We start from the raw sequence: 23,222 nt of genomic DNA on the forward strand, positions 1-23,222 counted from the left end.
ACACAGGCAGGCACTTCCTCCACTGTAACAATCTAAGATGTGGAGGATCAGATGTTGACTTTACAGATATTAATTTGGAGGTGCCTTCTAAAACTGTAGATAGTGGCACAATTGTTCTTATATCAAGTCTTCAAAATCAATCACCTAGAGCTGGAGTAGGACTCCAGATATTGAGGAACACTGTCACCAAGATGATCACCATTAGTCAGTGAGATCAACACTGGTCTTGATTATCAGTCATGCATACTTCCTACTGACAAGTTATAAATGTCATGGTTCCAGAATGGGGTTTCATAATTCACTGGAATAATTCACATAAGATAAGGTGTGGAAGAATCTTAACCACAACTTTTCTGCCCATTCCATATGGAGACAGGGTGTATTTCCCTTTCCTAGTAAGGTTACAGCCTTGAAAATAAGAATTTTTAATTTACTTTTTGTGTGCATATGTGGGGGTTATGGTAAACATGTATACATGTATCATGTGCAAGCATGTTTGGCAAGAGGCCAACACAGAGAATCTTCTACTGCTCTCCACCTTATTTCTGAAGACATGATATCTCACTAAACGTGAGACTTAGCAATTGGCTAAACTGACTGGAGAGAAGGCTTTGGGGTTCCTTCTGTGTTGGCCTCCTGTTTTCAGCCTCTCAGCCCTGGGTTTACAAGTGTGTGCCACCATCTATCTATACCTTGCTTTCTACACGGAAGCTACAATATCAGCTCAAATTCTCATACTTTTATAGAAAGTAAACAAATTCCCTAACACTCTGAAGTTAAGTATTTTGGGAGGGATTCATTTATTTTAGCATTATTAAGTGCCACTGTTGTTGAACTGAGTACTTAGTCCCACTTTCCTCCTTGGACCTTGAGCTAGCCCCAAATTCCAAATTTCTACTAATAGGATATTTCCTTCTCCTCTTGGTTCCAGCGCTTGGTTCCTGCTCCTGCTCCAGTGACTAGGCTCCTTTCCTGACGGATTAAGTACTTTGCTGGAACTTTGGAGTTCAGGTCAACAAGCGTTTTATGTGGGTCCCAGCTACTGAGATGATTCACTGAAAAACGACTGTCTTGTGCAGTTTTGCTTTTTGCTGCCTGTGATAAATGACTTGACCAAAAGCAATCTGGAGAGAGGGGTGAGTATGTTCTTGACCCGCGGCAGGAGCCTGGAAAAGGAGCACGGACATTCCCCGACCCCCTTCACTCCCCAGTCATTTGGCAGGGGCTGTTCCCATCTGCTGAAACCTCTCTCTCCTGAACTCATCCCAGTTTGCACCCAAGAACCTTCTCCCTTCTTCCTCCCTTCCACGGGGCCACAGGATCTGCCAGCTCAGCCTGTTTGGGCGCTGGGACGGGGTGCTCAGGGCATCAGGGTGGGCGGGAGTTCCTTTGCTTCAATAGCCTGCCTGCAACAAGGTAGGCCTTTTGTCAGTGAGGTCCCTGGCCAGAAAGGGAACCTGATCCGGTAGCAGAAGATTCATCGGATAGCATTTGAAGGAAGAGACGGGCAGGCGCCAAGGCAAGAATTCCTCCACCAATCTGAAAAACAACATGGAAACACCAGAACCCAGTGATCTTACAACAGAAGGTCTTGAACACCCTAATCCAGAAGAAGGGGGAAAAATTGACATTATGAAAGAGATAGAGTCCCTTAAACAGCATGAAAAACGCCCTTATATAAATGGATGAGAAGTATAACAAAAAGTTTGAAGAAATGAATAAATACGTAAATGATACCCTGGGAATCTAACAGGTAATGGAAACAGTTCAAGAATTGAAAACTGAAATGGAGGCAAGGAAGAAAACACAAACAGAGGGCCAGCTGGATATGGAAAATCTAGATCAACGAACAGGGACTACAGAAACAAGCATAACCAATAGAATACAAGAGATAGAAGAAAGAATCTCAGACTCTGAAGACACCATAGAGAAAATAAACGCACTGATCAAAGAAACCAGCAAATCCAACAAATTCTCATTACAAAACATTCAGGAAATATGGGACACAATAAAAAAACCAAACCTAAGAATAAGAGGAATAGAAGAAGGAGAAGAGTCACAGCTCAAAGGCCCAGAAAATATATTTAACAAAATTAAGAAGAAAACTTTCCCAACATAAAGAAAGATGTTCCTATGAATAGTCAAGAAGCATAAAGAACACTAAATAGACTGGAATAAAAAAACCATCCCCTCGCCATATAATAATCAAAACACAAAACATACAGATTAAAGAATGAATATTAAGAGTTGCAAAGGAAAAAGGTCAAGTTACTAATAAAGGTAAACCTATCAGACTTACACCTGACTTCTCTATGGAAACCATGAAAGCCAGAAGGTCCTGGATAGATGTACTGCAGAAACTGAGAGACCATGGATGCAAGCCCAGACTACTATACCCAGCCAAGCTTTCGTTCACTATAAATGGAGAAAACAAAATTTTCCAGGATAAAAACAAATTTAAATAACACGTAGCCACAAATCTAGCCTTACAGAAAGTAAAAGAAGGAAAATCACACCCAAGGAATCCAACATTGCCAACAGTGCCTATAATAACTCAGACATCTAGTGACCCTTCACCAGAACAACTCAAAGAAGGGAAACACACAAACTCTACTACCAGAAAAAATAATAATAACCGGAATTAACAACCACTGGTGATTAATATCACTTAATATCAATGGACTCAATTCACCTATAAAAAGGCACAGGCTAACAGATTGGATATGAAAACAGGATCCAACATTCTGCTGTTTACAAGAAACACACCTCAACCACAAAGACAGACATCTACTCAGAGTAAAGGGTTGGGAAAAGGTTTTTCATGCAAATGGACCTAAGAAACGAGTGGGTGTGGCCATACTAATTTCTAACAAAGTTGACTTCAAACTAAAATCAATCAGAAGAGATCGAGATGGACACTTTATACTCATAACAGGAACAATTCATCAGGATGAAGTCTCAATCCTGAATATCTATGCCCCTAATATAAAAGCACCCACTTATGTAAAAGAAACATTACTAGAACTCAAGGCAGACATCAAACCACACACACTAATAGTAGGAGACTTCAACACACCTCTCTTACCAATAGGCAGGTCAATCAGACAGAAACCTAATAGAGAAATAAGAGAAATAATGAAGCAAATAGACTTAACAGACATCTATAGAACATTCCACCCAAATAGGAAAGAATATACCTTCTTCTCTGCAGCTCATGGAACCTTCCTGAAAATTGACCACATACTCAGTAACAAAGGAAACCTCCACAGATACAAAAAAATTTTAGTGACCACCTGTGTCTTATTGGATCACTACGGATTAAAGTTACAATTCAACAACAATGCTACCCCCAGAAGCCAACAAACTCATGGAAACTGAACAGTCAACTACTAAACCACACCTGGGTCAAGGAAGAAATAAAGAAAGAAATTAAAGTCTTCCTTGAATTTAATGAAAACAAAGAGACAACATACTGAAACCTATGGGACACTATGAAAGCAGTCCTGAGAGGAAAGTTCATAGCACTAAGTGCCTACCTAAAGAAAACAGAGAAAGCACACATTGGAGACTTAACAGCCCACCTGAAAGCTCTAGAAAAAAAAAAAAGCAGACTCACCTAGGAAGAGTAGAAGACTGGAAATAATCAAACTGAGGGCTGAAATCAACAAAATAGAAACACAGAAAACAATCCAAAGAATCAATGAAACAAAAAGTTGGTTCTTGGAGAAAATCAACAAGATCGACAAACCCCTATCCAAACTAATCAAACGACAGAGAGAGAACACGCAAATTAATAAGATCAGAAATGAAAAGGGGGACATAACCATAGACACAGAGGAAATTCAGAGAATTATTAAATCTTACTACAAAAGCCTGCATGCCACAAAACTGGAAAATGCAAAAGAAATGGACATTTTTTAGATAACTACCATATACCAAAGTTAAACCAAGACCAGCTGAATGATCTAAATAGACCTGTTAGTTGTGAAGAATTAGAAACTGTTATCAAAAACCTCCTTTCCAAAAAAAGCCCAGGACCAGACGGTTTCAATGCAGAATTCTACCAGAACTTCCAAGAAGATCTAATACCTATACTCCTTAATGTATTTCACAATATAGAAACAGAAGAGTCATTGCCAAATTCCTTTTATGAAGCTACAGTTACCCTGATACAAAAACCACACAAAGACCCAACCAAGAAAGAGAATTACAGGCCTATCTCACTCATGAACGTGGATGCAAAAATTCTCAGTAAAATACTGGCAAACCGAATCCAAGAACACATTAGAAAAATTATCCATAATTATACGTAATGTGCTGGCTTTGTGGGAGCCTAGCCAGTTTGGATGTTCACCTTCCTAGAAATGGACGGAGGGGGGAGGACCTAGGACTTACCACAGGGCAGGGAACCCTGACTGCTCTTTGGACTGGAGAGGGAGGGGGGGAGAAGGGTGGGAGGAGGTGGAAACTTGTTTTTTTTTCTCCTTTTCTCAATAAAAAAAAAGTTAAAAAAAAAGAAAAATTATCCATTATGATCAAGTAGGCTTCATCCCAGAGATGCAGGGCTGATTCAACATATGAAAATCTATCAATGTAATATATAAATAAACTGAAAGAAAAAAATATGATCATTTCATTAGATGCTGAAAAAGCATTTGACAAAATTCAACACCCCTTTAAGATAAAGGTCTTGGAGAGATTAGGGATACAAGGGTCATACCTAAATATAATAAAAGCTATTTACAGCAAGCCAACAGCTAACATCAAATTAAACGGAGAGAAACTCAAAGCCATCCCACTAAAATCAGGAACACGACAAGGCTGTCCACTCTCTCCATACCTCTTCAATAGAGTGCTTGAATTTCTAGCAATAGCAATAAGACAACATAAGGGGAATCAAGGGGATTTGAATTGGAAAGGAAGAAGTGAAACTTTCGTTATTTGCAGATATGATACTATACATAAGCAACCCCAAAAACTCTACCAAAGAACTCCTACAGCTGATAAACAGCTTTAGTAATGTGGCAGGATACAAGATCAACTCCAAAAAATCAGTTGCCCTCCTATACACTAAGGATAAGGATGCAGAGAGGGAAATCAGAGAAGCATTACCTTTCACGATAGCCACAAATAGCATAAAATATCTTGGGGTAACTCTTACCAAGGAAGTGAAAGATCTATTTGACAAAAACTTTAAGTCTTTGAAGAAAGAAATTTTTGAAGAAGACACCAGAAAATGGAAGGATCTCCCTTGCTCTTGGATTGGGGGGATCAATCAAGAAAAAATGGCAATTCTACCAAAAGCAATCTATAGATTCAATGGAATCCCCATCAAAATCCCATCAAAATTCTTCACAGACCTTGAGAGGACAATAATCAACTTTATATGGAAAAACAAAAAACCCAGGATAGCCAAAACAATCTTATACAATAAAGGATCGTCTGGAGGCATTACCATCCCTGAGTTCAAACTCTATTACAGAGCTACATTATTGAAAACAGCTTGGTATTGGCATAAAAACAGAGAAGTCGACCAAGGGATTCAAATAGAACACCCAGATTTTAACCTACAAACCTATGAACACCTGATTTTCAATAAAGGAGGCAAAAGTATATAATGGAAAAAAAGAGCCAGGCAGTGGTGGCGCACGCCTTTAATCCCAGCACTTGGGAGGCAGAGGCAGGCGGATCTCTGTGAGTTCGAGACCAGCCTGGTCTACAAGAGCTAGTTCCAGGACAGGCTCCAAAACCACAGAGAAACCGTGTCTCAAAAAACCAAAATAAATAAATAAATAAATTAATTAATTAAATTAAAAAAAAATAATGGAAAAAAAGAGAGCATCTTCAACAAATTGTGCTGGCAAAACTGGATGTCAATGTGTAGAAGAATGAAAATAGATCCATATCTATCACCATGCACAAAACTCAAGTCCAAATGGATTAAAGACCTCAATATCAGTCTGAACACACTGAACCTGATAGAAGAGAAAGTGGGAAGTACTCTACAACATATGGACACAGGAGACCACTTCCTACATATAGGAGCACAGACATGAAGGGAAACATTGAATAAATGGGACCTCCTGAAACTGAGAATCTTCTGTAAAGCAAAGGACACTGTCACTAAGACAAAAAGGCAACCTACTGACTGGGAGATCTTCACCAACCCCGCAACAGCCAAAGGTCTGATCTCCAAAATATATAAAGAACTCAAGAAACTAGACCATAAAAGGCTAATCAACCCAATTATAAAATGGGGCACTGAGCTGAACAGAGAACTCTCAACAGAAGTTCAAATGGCCAAAAGACACTTAAGGTCATGCTCAACTTCCTTAGCGATCAGGGAAATGCAAATCAAAACAACTTTGAGATATCATCTTACACCTGTCAGAATGGCTAAAATCAAAAACATCAAGAATAGCCTTTGCTGGAGAGGTTGTGGAGAAAGGGGTACACTCATCCATTGCTGGTGGGAATGCAATCTTGTGCAACCACTTTGGAAAGCAGTGTGGCGGTTTCTCAGGAAATTTGGGATCAACCCACCCCTGGACCCAGCAATACCACTCTTGGGAATATACCCAAGAGAGACCTTATCATACAACAAAAGTATATGCTCTACTATGTTCATAGCAGCATTGTTTGTAATAGCCAGAACCTGGAAACACCTAGATGCCCTTCAGTGGAAGAATGGATGAAGAAAGTATGGAATATATACATATTAGAGTACTACTCAGCAGTAAAAAACAATGACAACTTTAATTTTTGCATGCAAATGGATGGAAATAGAAAACACTATCCTGAGTGAGGTAACCCAGACCCAAAAAGATGAACATGGTATGTACTCACTCATAATTGGTTTTCAGCCATAAATAAAGGACATTGAGCGTATAATTTGCGATCCTAAAGAAGCTAAATAAGAAGGTGAACCCAAAGAATAACATATAGGCATCCTCCTGAATATTAACCTTCATCAGGCGGTGAAAGGAGACAGAGACAGAGACCCACATTGGCGCACCGGACTGAAATCTCAAGGTCCAAATCAGGAGCAGATGGAGAGAGAGCACGAGCAAGGAACTCAGGACCGCGAGGGGTGCACCCACACACTGAGACAATGGGAATGTTCTACTGGGAACTCACCAAGGCCAGCTGGCCCGGGTCTGAAAAAGCATGGGATAAAAACGGACTCTCTGAACATAGCGGACAATGAGGACTACTGGGATCTCAAGAACATGGCAATGGGTTTTTAATCCTACTGCACATACTGGCTATGTGGGAGCCTAGGCAGTTTGGATGCTCACCTTCCTAGACCTGCTTGGAGCGGGGAGGACCTTGGACTTCCCACAGGGCAGGGAACCCTGACTTCTCTTCTGACAGGAGAGGGAGGGGGAGAGGAGTGGGGAGTGGGGGTATGGGGGAGGGAAAAGGGAGGTGGGGAGGAGGCAGAAATTTAAAAAAAAATAAAAAAGGATATTTCCTTCTGTGATTGTTCACATCCTACAGCACAACAAAGACACCTTATTACTCTTATATGTCAGGAAATTTCAAGGCTTTTAAAGCTCTGTGTCGAGAACCAGGGATGGAGATCGGATAGTCTTTACTATGCCACCCCATGCTGCAATCTTCTCTAAAAGGAACACAGGAGAAAACAGCTGTTGAGAGGAAAACCTCAACACTGAACCAATACTAATATTACAAGAATTCTGTTGAAAGTAAGGCAGAGAATAACATGAAATGCTTCAGGAGATGGGAATGTTAACTATGCTGATTTCATCATGACACATTATATACATGTATTGAATTATCACAGTGTATCCTATAAATATGAACAACTATTATCTGCCAAAAATAAGAGAGGAGGCAGGAATTTTCATTCTCGGCTCCTAGCACAGAACTCATAAATTCTTAGAGTTTCCTCAGTAACAAATACAATATGGGCATGCCTTAACATTTGGCCTCAGTTCCTTGCTCCATAAAACATGAGATTCTCAGAGTAAAAGAGTCTTGGAATCTCTCAAGTATTCAAACATGCATGCTCATGAGATGACGGTGACTAAGCTTTCCAGGTAGCATTAAGATATGGCTGGTCCTCAGCAAACAAAAACAAAAACAAAGAAACCATATAGGACAAGCATAGAGAGCCACATCTCATAACTTTCAGGGACACAATGGGAATTGGAGATTAAGTTAATCACCAATGGTCAGTTATTTAATTAACAGTCTATATAACTGCCGGGCGATGGTGGCGAACGCCTTTAATCCCAGCACTCGGGAGGCAGAGGCAGGCGGATCTCTGTGAGTTCGAGACCAGCGTGGTCTACAGAGCTAGTTCCAGGACAGGCTCCAAAGCCACAGAGAAACTCTGTCTCGAAAAACCAAAAAAAAAAAAAAAAAAAAAAAAAAAAAAAAAAAAAAAAACAGTCTATATAACTGAACTTATTTAATGATTTTAATTAGCAGAAACTGGAAAATTTTCTGATTGGTGAATGCACTCAAATGGTAGGGCACTGCAACTCATTGTGGACAGCACCTCCCGTATCTTGTACCCTTATAGACACTGTCCTGAGTATCGCCTCATCTACTCTGTCACTCACAGACTTTAGAAAATTTTATTATTATAACATTTAATTTAGTAACATTAAAGGGTTTCCATGGCTTCTTTTGAGTATTTGTAACAAATTCCTGAACATGAAATGGTTGTAGAAAGCAGAGATTAGAAGCCGAGTCAGAGAGAAGGGTTGGTAACCCGAAGATACCCCCATGTGTGATTGTCATCTTACACTGCAGACAATCTTGTGACACTCAGTCCTTAAACTATGGAACCTTTACTAGCTTTGCTTAGCACGGTATTGGAAATAAATGGTAGGCCATGTACATGGTGTTTTCAGAGAACTGAAAAAAACTTTTTTTTAAAGTATGCACACATTTATTGTGATGTGAAATGAGGAACTCTTTTCATTTACTTGGTACTCAGAGGATATGGGGGACTACTCAGAAAAGACAGGTGGTTTTCGAGTCAAGGTTTCTCTGTAGCTTTGGAACCTGTCCTAGAACTAGCTCTTGTAGACCAGGCTGGCCTTGAACTCACGGAGATCTTCCTGCCTCTGCCTCCCAAGTGCTGGGCTTAAAGGCGTGCACCACTACTGCCCAGCTATGACATGATTCCTATAGGACCCCCAAAAACAAGTTTCTCAGATGCAAGACAGCAAAAAAGGGAGTCTCACTAAAGTCAGCAGTATGTACTTCCAAATAGGAAGGAGCTGCTGTCTGGGACTGAGAGCAGGACTTAACCTTTTGCTAATTAACCCAATTAAAAAATGGGGTACTGAACTGAACAGAGAATTCTCAACAGAAGAAGTTCAAATGGCCAAAAGACACTTAAGGTCATGCTCAACCTCCTTAGCGATCAGGTAAATGCAAATCAAAATTACTTTGAGATACCATCTTATACCTGTCAGAATGGCTAAAATCAAAAACACCAATGATAGCCTTTGCTGGAGAGGATGTGGAGTAAGGGGCACACTCATCCATTGCTGGTGGGAATGCAAACTTGTGCAACCACTTTGGAAATCAGTGTGGCACTTTCTCAGGAAATTTGGGATCAACCTACCCCAGGATCCAGCAATACCACTCCTGGGAATATACCCAAGAGATGCCCTATCATACTACAAAAGTATTTGTTCAAGTATGTTCATAGCAGCATTATTTGTAGTAGCCAGAACCTGGAAACAACCTAGATGCCCCTCAATAGAAGAATGGATAAAGAAAGTGTGGAGTATATACGCATTAGCGTACTACTCAGAGGTAAAAAACAATGACATCTTGAATTTTGCATGCAAATGGATGGAAATAGAAAACACTATCCTCAGTGAGGTAACCCAGACCCAAAAAGATGAATATGGTATGTACTCACTCATAAGTGGATTCTAGACATAAATAAAGGACATTGATCCTATAATTCATGATCCTAGAGAAGCTAAATAGGAAGGTGAAACCAAAGAAAAACATGTAGTTATCCTCCTGGATATTGGAAGTATACAAGATTTCCAGGCAAAAATTGAGAGCTTGGGGATAGGGTTGAGCTGGGGGTAAGGAGAGATGGGGAGAGAGAAGTGATAAGGGAAGGATGGGGAGAGCTTGGGAGAATGGGACGGTTGGGATGGAGGAAGAGTGGATATGGGAGCAGGGAAGTATATATCTTAATTAAGGGAGCCATTTTAGGGTTGGCAAGAGACTGGACTCTAGAGGGGTTCCCAGGCGTCCGGAGAGATGTCCCCAGCTTGTTACTTGAGCAGCTGAGGAGAGGGCGCCTGAACTGGCCCTATCCTATAGCCACACTGATGAATATCTTACATATCACCATAGAACCTTCATCTGGCAATGGATGGAGATAGAGACAGAGACCCACACTGGAGCACCGGACTGAGCTCCCAAGGTCCAAATGAGGAGGAGAAGGAGGGAGAAAATGAGCAAGGAAGTCAGGACCGTGAGGGGTACATCCACCCACTGAGACAGTGGGGCTGATCTATTGGGAGCTCACCAAGGCCAGCTAGACTGGGTCTGAAAAAGCATGGGATAAAACCGGACTCTCTGAACATGGTGGACAATGAGAGCTGATGAGAAGCCAAGGACAATGGCACTGGGTTTTGATCCTACTGCATGTACTGGCTTTGTGGGAGCCTAGGCAGTTTGGATGCTCACCTTCCTAGACCTGATGGAGGGGGGAGGACCTTGGACTTCCCACAGGGCAGGGAACCCTGACTGCTCTTTGGACTGGGGAGGGAGGAGGAAGGGGAATGGGAGGAGGAGAGGAGGCGAAAATTTGTAATAATAATATAAAAAATTAAAAAAAAATGAAGCAGACATGAGACTTTGATAAAATACTAAACTAGCTGTTGTTCTTGTACTCCCCCCCCCCAAAAAAAAAAGATTAGCAAATCCCAAAGAGAAATTCTATGAAAAAAGCACCCAGATTTTCTCCCTCTCACTCTATGTCTCCTATCTTCATGCCTAGATATTGCTGGGTGGCAATTTCTCTAGTCTATCCTTGGCCTGTTGGAACCCTTGAGGAAAAGGCAATTATCGTGTTTGTTCTTTTCCTCTCCACGATTTTTTTCAGCTGCCCTGGGACATCTTCAGTGGCTGGATACTGCCATTAAGGAAATCAGACAGAACACACAGGATAAGAGCAGAGGTCACATCATTGGAAGCTGAGTAGCAGTATAATAAACACAGTTACTGCACCATTTCCCTTCCCGGGGTTACTAAAGCCAATTCTACCTGTAAGGTCACAAACTCCCCAACACACACACACACACACACACACACACACACACACACACACACACACACACACACACACACACACACACACACACACAGTGGGGAGGAGGGAAGGAACTGGGAGAGGGAAATGGGGAGATACCGATACAGCATGGAACAGGAGCCTAAAGAGGGAATGAGATGGCATTCAGGAGACAGGAAGGAGTGAGAGAGTCTGTGGCATTTCAAGCACTATCATCTAGTCTGAACCACTACCACCCAAGGGATGCCATTTTTCAGCTCCTACATATTTCGGCAGCAACTGCTGTTTCTGTGCAGGAATCCATCCTACAGGATGACTAGTACCAGCTTCTTGAGCTCCCGACCTGACAAACACACCTTTGATTGACTGAGGGATTATTCCATCCAATCAATACTTTCATTCTGGACACATTAAAAAAAAGTTATTAAGCTAACACCTTGGACACCAGCTCAACCACCTTAACCTCCTGCCCCTTGTTTGACCTATTCCAATTGCCAGGTATATGCCTTTCCTTCTCTATGAAAGCAAATATATCTGTGTCCAAGCAAAAGACTCATCATACAACTTCCCATCAGAGCAGCCAGACTACAGAGCATCTGTAGCATGGGGAACAGAAAAATATCCTGTCTCTGGAGCTGAGCTTATTACCAAAAGAACCTGAACCTCCTTACCTTGAAGACAGCTGGAAGGCTAGCTGGATTAGTGGTCAAAGCTTCCAGTCTGAAGCCAGGGGTCTTGCTCTCTAAGAGTGCGTAGTCTAAAAAAAAGGATCCCTGAGGAGTTGGATCATGAGACGATTCTTTAGCAGTAATTTATATAATGTCCAATAATATGGATAACATTAAATGTTCCAAAGTATTGCATATAAGATGGTAATCACCTTTTCTATAATTCTATAATATTGGCCTATCATTTGATTTCCTGTGCATATGAAGTTTGATATGTACTATTTATATCTATCCCCTTTGACTGTTTTTGATCTTAGCAGCTGTCCACCGTCTCGGTAAAATTTGTGCACCAGGCTCCCATTTTATTAACACGAGTTGCAATTTTATCTCTTTGAAAATATATGGCATTTTCTGAACAAAGAAATATATTTTTTTCTGTCTAACAATAACAAAATATTTTCTATTTCCCACAATTTGGAATCTATATCCAAACCAAGTTTACTCGTGACTTGTGAAATACTCGTGGATGAAGGCTTGCTGCGGTCTGTGGCTTTTGTGTCATGGCGAAATCCCCAGAACATAAACTTACCATTGTAATCAATGTAAAGTGTACAAGTCAGTGACATAAGCGACCACCACCACTGTCTAGCTGCAGAACTTTGCTGCCACCTAAAAAGGAAATGTCATGATTGTTTGAGTGTCATAATTACACGAGAAATTTCATTTATTGTAGCATCAACAGCCCAATACAAACTTAGTAATCTTGGTTCTGAAGTCTCATTCATTTACAGCTTTTCTAAATCACTTTATCGCTAAACTTTTTCTTAACATTTTAGGTTAATCATTTATACAAAGATACCCTTTTCCCAGCATGCCCATCTACAACTAGATTCACTGGATGGGAACATATTAACTTTCGTATGTTTTGCTAAATTTTGTGTTTCTTAAATGCCTGTCTCTAAGAATTTAGCTTTGCATATTTTAATCCAGATAAGGGCTATATGAAGCTGCTTTAGTCACAATGAGCTCAGCCGTTTTATTTATACATACATTTTAAACACAGTTTTTCAAATACAATGCCAAATTCTTCTCTAGTTTGCTATATATAGAATTACTAATGTTGTTTCATGTCAATAAATCAATCCATACATAGTTATTTCAATAGTTAGTACTTTCCTTGAACTATCATCATACAAGAAATATTACTTCTGAGCCCATTTAATTAGACACAGTGGTTCTCAACCTTCCTAATGCTGTGACCCTTTAATACACTTCCTCATGTTCTGGTGATCTCTAACCACAGTTACTACTTCACAACTATAATTTTGCTATTGTTATGAATTCTAAGTATGTTTTGGCTACAGAGGTTTGTCGAAGGAGTCGCAACCCACAGATTGAGAACCACTGAATTTGAGTCTTTTTCATTCACCCTTTAGGTACTATTGAAGCAAAATCTAAACTTCGAATTGTTAATTTCAGTTTGGTTTATGCAGTTCCTCAACACTTACCTTGCCTAATTTCCCACCTGTATGTACTTTCTACGCTCCTCTCAATTATTTCACTCATGTTATTGGAACATATTTTCCCAACACACACTTTGCTTCACATCACTATGGCTCATTTCCAAGATGCTTACTGTTCAGGGACTATCTAGGTCCCACTTCTTGGAAGCATTTTTTGAGTACCAAAGTTCACAGTAATCTCCCTTCCTAAAATAGGATTTTCTAGTAAGCATGTGCTTGTTCTAATACTAATCATCTATATTTTGAATGCGTATAATAGATCTGCACCTGCTTTTTAAAGTGAAGAAGGGTCATTTATGCCAATTTCAACATCGAACTTTATTGAAAGCACAGACTCAAGTAGAGAACCACATGTTTAAACAACAAAGAGCAGGATAGCTTACTCATATGACTTGGTTCACTGGGAGCTCAACTCTAAAAAATATCACAATCTGAACAGTAAGACAAATATCAACAAATATGTTTTCGGTTCTGATATATTTTGGCATCCATAAATGATCCAGCTCACAAGAGTTTGACAAGTTCACAATAGCATTAAAAATCTAAGTTACAGCACAGAACCAGACTGTGAACACCAAAGCACTATTTGGGGCTCTTTGGGAACATAAGGCTGAGCAGTGGCAGGTGGTTAAACACAATGAATTTACTGTCCCTCCTCGGGGTCATCCTCATCGTCTATTTGGATTTGCAGCCGTTTAGCTAGCTCTTCAAACTCGTGGAATGCAGAAACAAGTGGTTCAAGACAGAAATCTTCATCAATTAAAGACATTGCTCCACTTTTTACAATACTACTGATATTCTGAAACATTTTGATAATAATCTGAATGTTATCATTCGTTTCCTCTACGTTAAAGAGACCCACAAATATGGACAGAGCATTGGCACTGAATAGTTTTTTTGCCACCATAGGATTGTTAGACAAGTTCAACAGCATTTGTAGAACATGAAACTTTGTTCTTTCATTGCCTGTGCTTAATAAGTTGAGAAACCCAGACATGTAATTGGCAATCAGTGTGTGATAATCAGTAGTTATAGTGAGGTGTCTAAGCATCCTCATTCCAGTGAGCTGCTCAGGGGAATCCAAATCATATGCAAGGGTTTCCTCACACACTTGGCATATAAAGGTCTCAATCATGTTTAGATTTGGATAAGGTGGAGCCGTGTGGATCATATTTTCCAAAAAATTAGTCCTATCTCGGGAGGAAGGATAATTCATCAGGGTTTCAATCAGTGAGACAACACCAGAATCTCGAATGAAATCGCGGGTAAACTGAGAAGCAGTTCTCATACCCATTGCAATTTTAGAGATTTCATGGATAAAAGGATCACGAATTTTATCCATTAGCAAAAGGAGCTCCTCGAACTCTGCAGAGCCAATTTTAAGCTCGCACTGTATGCAGCTGCAAGACCAATTCTCAGGGTCTGCACTTTCCTTGGCCTTAAGGTGCTCTCGAATCTCCTGGACTGATCGGTAATTGGGATCATACTGAAATGGGAACTCAGGTTCAGGCAGATCAGGCGGAAGGCCAGATTCCTGCTCTTCCCCTTCTGCACCAGGTTCCTCATCCTTGGCTTTTGCCTCAGTATCTTCAGAATCCCCTTCAAATATTCTAAAGGGGAATTCAAAAGGAAAGCCAAGCCCACAGTAAAGAACAGGTTTGAATTCAAAAGTAACCTCATCCCAGGTTTTGGGCCTGGACGATTCATCAATGTCTTCAGTTGCATCTCTGAACCTGCTCTTATCCCTGTACACAGGGTTAGGATTTAGGTCAAAGCAGGCCTCATCTCTATCCCAGAACCAGGACCCAAATATGGCCTCTTCTTCAGACTCAGGCCTGACCTCATCTCTGGCCACAGCCCCCAAATTGGGCTTTTCTTCATTCCAAAACAAAGCTCCACCAATGGCTCCCTCTTCAGCCCCTGGTTCAGATTCACAGATTGCTGAAGCTCCAGCCTCTAAACTAGTCTCTTGTTCTGCCCAGAACCAGGATCCAATAATGACTTCCTCCTCAAAGCTGGATTCTTGTTTGACCCTGTCACTGGTTTTAACATCATTTTGGTTACTGTTTTTCAAGATGTTATTAGACTCTGCCTTGTCTCTGCGCCTGAACCTACTAGCTTCTTCCCCAGGCAAAAACCACGACTCTTTGTAAAACTCATCTTCAGATTCCGATTCAAAACAGTTCTCTCTCTTTGCCCTGACCTTAGGTCGCACATTTGCCTCTTCGCTGGCTCTGGGCCTAAACAAGTCATTGGTATTTTCTCCAGTCCAAAGGCAGAATGAGTTGCCTGCCTCATCCTCAGACCCAGAGCAAGAATCTTGTTTGGATCGGGGCCCGGAAGTGTCATTAGTCTGATGTTTAGCCCTGTGCCTGGACCTAGTATTTGCCTCCTCCCTTGGCCATGATCTGATACTGGTCTCCTCTCCAGTCCAGATAGAAGACATTGTAGAATTTTCATCTGCTGACCAAAACCCAGACTCATTAGAGGTCTCCTCCCTCACTCTAGGCCTGGGATAACACCAAAAACCTGTATTAGTCTCCTCTCCAGGTCTAAACCAGGGCTGGAGTCCAGCCTGACCCTGGGCCCCAGGAAAGGTTTCCTCATTCATACTGACCAGTTCTCTATCCATAGATAGACTCTTGGATTTAGGAACTGATGTAGACGCAGCACTGACCAGGGGCCACGTGACAGCATTAGGTAAGGGTGATCTCTCAGCCTGTGACATTGCCTCAGCCCCAAAGTCACTCTGGGCCCACGCCTGGGCATCATCCTTAGGCCGTGCTCTGGGGATTGGCTTGGCCTCAGTCTTAGGGCGAGCACCACCTACTGCCCTGGCATCGGTTTTGGGCCTGGCACCAGGCATTACCTGGGCCTCAGATCTAGGCCTTGCTCTAGCCATTGCCTGGCCATTATTTTTAGGCCTTGTTCCAGACACTGACTGGGTTTCAGATTTAGGCCTTCCCCGAGATGAAGATTTACTCCCAGTTTTACGCTTTGCCCCACTTGTGGCTGGAGCCTGGGGCCTGACTTTGGGTCTGACCACCATAGGGACTTCACTTTCTCCACTGGCCCCACCCATAACCTCTTCCTGAGGCTTCTTATCAGGTTTGGCCTGAGAACCAGTTTCAACTTCTGCCCCAGTCATGGTACAAATTAGAGTGAAGGCTCAACTAAGGATGCCTACCAAAGCTTCAGTCTCAACAAGAGATTTGTCACAATATTGTATCTTCTTCGCACTCTGATCTTTTGATGATCCAAGAGATATAGTGAGTAGCAGAGGTAAACCACCAATCTGGCACCAATAAGATTCCTACCCAAGAACAATCTCAGTCAATAACACAGATACAGTGCAGAAGAGGCGAAACCAAGCCGGAGGAAGATGGACAGGTCCTAAGGTGGGCGCAGACCTGTTGAATGCACTGGTCAGCAGCAAGCACAGAATCGCCAAGCAGCCACTGTAGGTGATCTAGGAAGAGAAAAAAGAGCAAGTCAGTCCTATACAGTTCGCTTGCCTCCTGGAGAAACTTACACAGAGACACTGGTGAATGATGGTGAGAGGAACAGCTCAGCTAGGAGAAAACCTCTATGTTCCTCTTGCCTGCTGGAACACAGGTGCAGGGTTGAGGAGACAGTGCACACGCTAGAAATGAAGACAGAGGGGAGCCCCAATCTCTCAGTAGCCAGTCTTGTCGATCTCTACTGCCCTCATCTAAACGTGAACCCTCTCCCATACCCACCTTCACCGATGTGGTGCAATTCCCTCCTCTCTTCTATGTCCAGGTGGTGTTAAGATCAACAGCTGACGGCAAGGAGTCCTACAAATGCATAAAAGAAAATGGAGGCTCGGTGCCTGCTACGTGGGCACACATCTCTGAGCCCAATCCAACAACAAAACCATGCCTGCTTTCTGCCTAAAGTTTCTGTTCCCTGGTCCCAGCTCTTATGTCTTGTCCTGTGGATCATAGCCTAATTCACATCTACCTCAACATTCCTAGTAGCTCTGAAAGGAAATAAAGGATGCTGTGGCAGTGAGCAAATTTAGGGTCCAGCAAAGACATCATGCATCCTCTTAGGCTACAGCAGTCTGCATCTGCCTCCTTATTAGTTCCTGGGTCCTCCACTGCCCCCCCTTCTCACCAACCTCCAGAGATCCGAGACAGTCTCCTTGATGACTGTTCTCTTTCTAACAGAGCTGACCAGACTTTAAGCAGATCTGTGGACAAAGAGGAAAATGTAAGACAATCAGGAGATGATGGTAGCACCTGTGGGCAAATTTAGGGGACAGGAAAGACATCATGCATCCTCTTAGGTTACAGCAGTCTGCATCTGCCTCCTCAGTACCTAGGTCTTTCACTGCCCAGATTCTTACCAACCTCCAGAGATCTTGAGACGCTCTCTTCAATGCTTTTCTCTTTCTTGCAGAGCTGACCAGACTTTAAGCAGATCTGTGGACAAAGAGGAAAATGTAAGACAATCAGGAGATGATGGTAGCAGCTGTGGGCAAATTTGGGGGACAGGAAAGACATCATGCTCCCTCTTAGGTTACAGCAGTCTGCATCTGCCTCCTCAGTACCTAGGTCTTTCACTACCCAGATTCTTACCAACCTCCAGAGATCCGAGACAGTCTCCTCGATGACTGTTCTCTTTCTAACAGAGCTGACCAGACTTTAAGCAGGTCTGTGGACAAAGAGGAAAATGTAAGACAATCAGGAGATGATGGGAGAAGCTGTGGGCAGATTTAGGGGACAGGAAAGACATCATGCATCCTCTTGGGGTACAGCAGTCTGCATCTGCCTCCTCAGTACATGGGTCCTCTACTGCCCACGATTCTCACCAACCTCCAGAGATCTTGAGACAGTCTCCTCGATCCCTATTTTCTTCCTCGCAGAACTGATCAGACTTAAAGCAGGCCTGTGGACAAAGAGATGAAAACGCTAGGCAATCGGGAAATGATGGCAGCAGTTGATCTTCTTGAGAACACCACAAAGGAGAAGACTGTGTGTCTTTCATCATTCAGGGTCCTACTGCTGGAACATTCTAGTTTTATTTTGCCTGGCTGCAGGGTTCCTGAGGGTAACACCCACTTCCTGATGTCATAATCATTAGTCCTGCCATTCTCAAGATCCACCACTAGGTGGCCACATTTCCTTTTCTTGCGCAGCAAAAAATGGGGGAAGGGCGCAGCACATTCTAGAAAGCAGGTTCTGAAGTGGTCCTTGGATTTATGACTCCGTCATCATCCCCAAACCATCTTTTCACACCCCAAATTTGAAAGGGAGGGGAAGGGCATTGGGGAAAGTACCTGAAAGGCTGTGAGAAATGAGATTAGGAGACACTAATGGATATCCCACCTGTCTGATCTGTCACCCCCACCATTTTCGCATCTCCACTCACAGTCTGGTGCCCACTCCCATTGCCACACACCTCCAGAAATCCAGGTCATTTTTCTGTTCCTCCTTCCTTAAGCCTCTGGTCTATAGATGCTCACTGTGGCCTGTCAGAACACGCCAGACCTACCGCGCAGACAGGAGACTTTGCCATCAAGCAGGAGCCTGTGGGAAGGGATGGCACCCAGGGCGCAGGGTACAAGGGTCCCTCTCCGGAAACAGATCAGCGTCCTAGTAGCTTAGGCGACTCACCACCCCCACCAGCTGAGCTTGCCCCAGAGATGGACACCCGCCCCGCACCCTAGGGCTCCCAGCGCCCCCCCCCCCCCATACACACACAACTCCCGCACCGCCATTTTTCCCGCCGTTGCCTACCGCACAACATTTTCAGGGCCTATTCTGACACCTGAAGGGAGACTGCCTGGCTGTCCTACCCCTCCTGCCTCCAGACCATCACAGCCAGCTGCTCCAGCCGCCCCCTAGGCCCGCAGCCCGAGCGGGGTTCCCGCTTCCTCCTCCCGCCTAGCCTAGGATCTCCGTGAACCGCGCACCACTCCGGGGAGCCCCCGCGACCCGCTCGCCCCCACTGCACTGTCAGGGCCGGGCGGTGGTCCGCAGAGCACGGCCGCCCCGAGCCCTCGACACACCCCCACTTGCCTGGCCAGGCGCACGGCCCAGGTCTGCGGGCTTCCCCGCGTCCCCCGTCTGCTTGTCTGCTCTGGGCTGTGCTCCGTCCTCCGCAGCTCTTCTCTCTCTGGTCTCTTGGCGCTTTGCGCGAGTGGAATGGCAGAGACGCGTCCCGCCCCCACGCCTCTGCAGCAAACGGGCAGGGGCTGTTGCGCAGGATGCGGCAGGCACAGCTCGCCTCGAGGGTGTCGGGAAGGGGGCGGAGGGATATGGCGCACAGGCTCGACGCCCCCGCCTGGGCCCACCGTAGTTCCGACTCCGAGAGGGCGGGGCTGCACGCAGCCCAGCTCCCCTGGGGAGGGGGTGGGTCGCACAGTGAGCTCCTGCAGCCCCCTGCTCACCCTAACCAGAGACCACCACCACTTTTCTGGTGCCACTCCAGGGTGGGGGATGCCTGAGAGCTAGGGTCTATGAGGGCTTTGGAGTGGGGGGACTACATGAAGGAGGGTGTCTGGAGTTGGGGAGCAGGAGGCAGCGGAGGGATACTGAGTGGGCCCCTAGGTACATCAGCACTTCAAAACGAGGCTGGACATTGCCTTCCCCTCCCTGCTTCCCCCCTCCACCCACTCATATGACGCCAGTGGAAGGGGGGGGGGGGACTCAGTACTGCAGCCTGAGAGGGGACAGGTGACCTAGCAACAGACAGCCAGTAGGTTGTTCCTGTTGGTTCTCCCATGTTTTTTCTCACTGGTTCATGCAGCCATGAAGAGAAGGGGGGCTCTTCTGTCTCTAAGGGATCTGAAGTGGGGGCTTCTGTTACATCTCCCCCCTCAACTACCCCTACTCCAAAAGGGAAACAGAGGCAAAGAGGGAAAGATGGAGGGAGAGAGGGAGAGAGAGGAAGAGAGAGGGAGAGGGGGAGAGAGGGGGGATGGAAAGAGAGAGGGAGGGAGGGAAGGAGGGAGAGAGAGAGAGAGAGAGAGAGAGAGAGAGAGAGAGAGAGAGAGAGAGAGAGAGAGAGAGAGAGAGAAATACCTTGGGGTTGTTTATTGACTATTGCCCTTTCCCTGTCAGTATTTCAGGGTGTCTTAGAGTCCTGCCTCTGAGCTGTTCCACAGCCAAGTGTTGGGACACAGTTTGGGCCTGTTCAGTTTCCTTGCCAATGGTGCTCTGAAATCTTCTCTTGCCAAACATGTCCAAGCTCTCATATTTGCCCGTATGCAAACGCAGGAGGAATTAACCAGCTCCGATGTCAGCCATGTCTAACTGCCTAGGTTCACGGTATATCTCAGGGAAAGGACCCTTCACGCATCTTTTCTCTTAATACCCACATCTGACTCCTTTTGAATCTTTCATTTTGCTCTATCCACAGAATTCCCTCTGCTCTTCATCCTCTTTTGTCTGTGCTTGTTTGTAGGAAAAACAGCAGTCGCATTAAGCACACACTGAAGCCGTTGGGCTTGCCCACTTAGAAATACATTTAAGCACCTACCCAGTGTTTAGCAAAATAACAAACCATACCCAGTCCATTCCTGTGAATATGTGTTATTTGGCCAAGGAGAACTGAAGTTGCAGGTGTACCTATGGTTCTTAATCGTGGAATTTAACACACAATTATCCTGGATTATTCTCTCCAATATAACTGCAAGTGTACTTAGATGTGGCATAAGCTTCTGTGTTCGAAGCAAGCAGCATGGGTGAAGAAAAGCTGGAAAGTCCATTGTTGGCTTTGAAGATGGGAGTACGGTAGCCATAGAATGTAATCTGTCAGCAGAAGCTGGGCAGAAAACCAGAGAAGATTCTCCTCCCATAGTGATGGTAACAGGAGAGGAACCCTCAGAACATCTTTGCATTACTCTCACCTTTTAAATATAATTTATAACCTCCATAACTGTAAAATAATAAATGTGCCTTATCTTAAGCTACTACATTCATAACACAGGTGCATCTGTCTAGTCCCTGTTCCACCTCTGTGTTCAAGGCATCCTGGTTGGGAAAATTTTTCTAAAATATGTTTCTGTGCATAGCAAACGTTTTCTTGCCAACATTCCCCCACTGCCTGTACATATGTACATAGTACATATAGTCTGTACATAGTATTCAGCATTTTAAGCCTTTTTTAACGAACAATTTCTCATTTTATGTGCATAGCTGTTTTGTGTGTGTGTCTGAAACACATGCTTGCTTAGTACCTGCGGACGTCAGGAACATGGGGTCCCTTGTAACTCGAGTTACAGATGTTTGTGTGCCAATATCTGGGTGCTGAAAATAAAACTCAGGTCTTCTTCAAGGATAGTAAGTGCTCTTAACAGCTGAGAAATCTCGAACCCCTTGTATTCAGTATTTTAAGCAACCCAAAGCAGATGAAGTTATATTGGGGCAAGCACATGCATTATATGGAAATTCCTTGGTGTTTTGTGCAAGTGACTTGAGTTCCCATAGACTTTGATCTGAGGGGGTTCTGGGACCCCTCTGCCATGGATACTGAGGGAGTTCTGTAATTCATTATGTCAATATTAAGAAACTCCTTTCCCATCCTGACTCACTACACTCACTACCGTTTGCTATGTTTCCGTCTCTAGGAAAATCTGGTTTGCACTTCTCAACACTGCTGCTACCCCTACCTCTTCTCTTTTCTCTAAGGAAGAAATATTTTTGTGATGGTCCTTGAAGTTCAACTTGGAGACTGCTACCTTTTTTTTCTTTTTGAAAACAATTACTAATATGAAGGAGAAACCTGCTTTCATTGTGAAGTTTTCTGTATTTCCATAACAGTATTTTTTTGTGAACAGATATTTGACTTACATTGTTTATATGTTAAGAAAAAAGCAACCCCCAAACAACCCAGGCTGTTGCCAGGGCTAGTTGTTGCTCTTCACAAACTGATGGGAAGGCCCTGCTGCTGAAGACAATATCTCCACAGCTCATTAACTATTGGAGAAGTTGAGCTGGCGCCTACATAGAGCCTTCACCCATCCGGACTAGTGTTCGTGCTACTGAAGGTCCTCTGTATGCTCCTAAAGGAGAAAGGTATACGAGCTCTTCATTCTGCAAAGCTGCCCTGTTTATAAGATGCACTAAGGGAGACAGCGACGCAAGCCTTGCGGGAGTAACCAGTCAGTATCTGATTGGATGTAAGGCCTACTCCAGGAGATGGAATTCATACCCGAAACTGCTTGGTTGTCAAGAGTCTGAGACTAGATCGGCCAGGGACCTAGTGTAAAACCAAATACTATTACTATTCTGCTAAGGGAAGGTTTGAGTAAAATGACGGCTAATGACATTCTGCTGTACTCATAGATCAGTGTCTTGCTCAACCAATAGCAGGGAAGCTTTTTCCTGAAGCAGACAGTAACAAATACAGTGGCCCACAGCTGGACAGCACATAGTGAAAGACTTTAGAACACTCAAGTCTTTTTTTCCACGTTTTTATTTTTTAAAAAAATTACTTTTCATTGTAAATTCCGACCCCAGTTCCCTCTCCCTCCCCTTCTCCTACCCCGCCTCCTCCTTCCCATCCCCATCTGTTCCTCAGAGAGGGTAAGGCCTTCCTTGGGAAGTTAACAAGGTCTGGGATACCAACTTGAGGCAGGACCAAGCCTCCCCCCCAATATCAAAGCTGAGCAAGATATCCCTCCATAGGGAATGGGCTTCAAAAAGCCAGTTCATGCACCTGGGATAACTCTTGGAGAGACTGCCAGGGCTCCCTCAA

The 23,222-nt window shown here is 43.7% G+C and overlaps 1 protein-coding gene across 12 annotated transcripts in view; it reads right to left on the reverse strand.

Moving 5' to 3' along the window:
- Window positions 1-19,011, reverse strand: part of LOC121436696 (G-protein coupled receptor-associated sorting protein 2-like) — a 49,502-nt gene extending 30,491 nt beyond the window's left edge. The window contains exons 1-9 of one of the 12 annotated variants that reach the window (XR_005972731.1): window positions 18,921-19,011; window positions 18,335-18,407; window positions 18,102-18,173; window positions 17,870-17,941; window positions 17,638-17,709; window positions 17,234-17,311; window positions 16,904-16,962; window positions 12,560-12,639; window positions 11,974-12,059 (exon numbers count right to left, since the gene is read on the reverse strand). Coding sequence is in view for 7 of the 12 variants with exons in the window: in XM_041636697.1 (XP_041492631.1) it covers window positions 14,137-16,641 (2,505 nt within the window). In the remaining 5 variants the exon portion in view is untranslated. Of the gene's footprint in view, window positions 1-11,973; window positions 12,076-12,559; window positions 12,640-12,694; window positions 16,963-17,233; window positions 17,312-17,637; window positions 17,710-17,865; window positions 17,942-18,097; window positions 18,174-18,330; window positions 18,408-18,920 lie in introns of those variants that run through there. The other 11 variants (XR_005972729.1, XR_005972733.1, XR_005972732.1 and 8 more) reach the window with 11 other exon arrangements.
- Window positions 19,012-23,222: the final 4,211 nt, after the last annotated feature.

This window comes from Microtus oregoni, unplaced genomic scaffold (assembly GCF_018167655.1).
Source record: "Microtus oregoni isolate MIOR12 unplaced genomic scaffold, Mior012 000050F_002, whole genome shotgun sequence".
Classification (NCBI taxonomy): Eukaryota; Metazoa; Chordata; class Mammalia; order Rodentia; family Cricetidae; genus Microtus; species Microtus oregoni.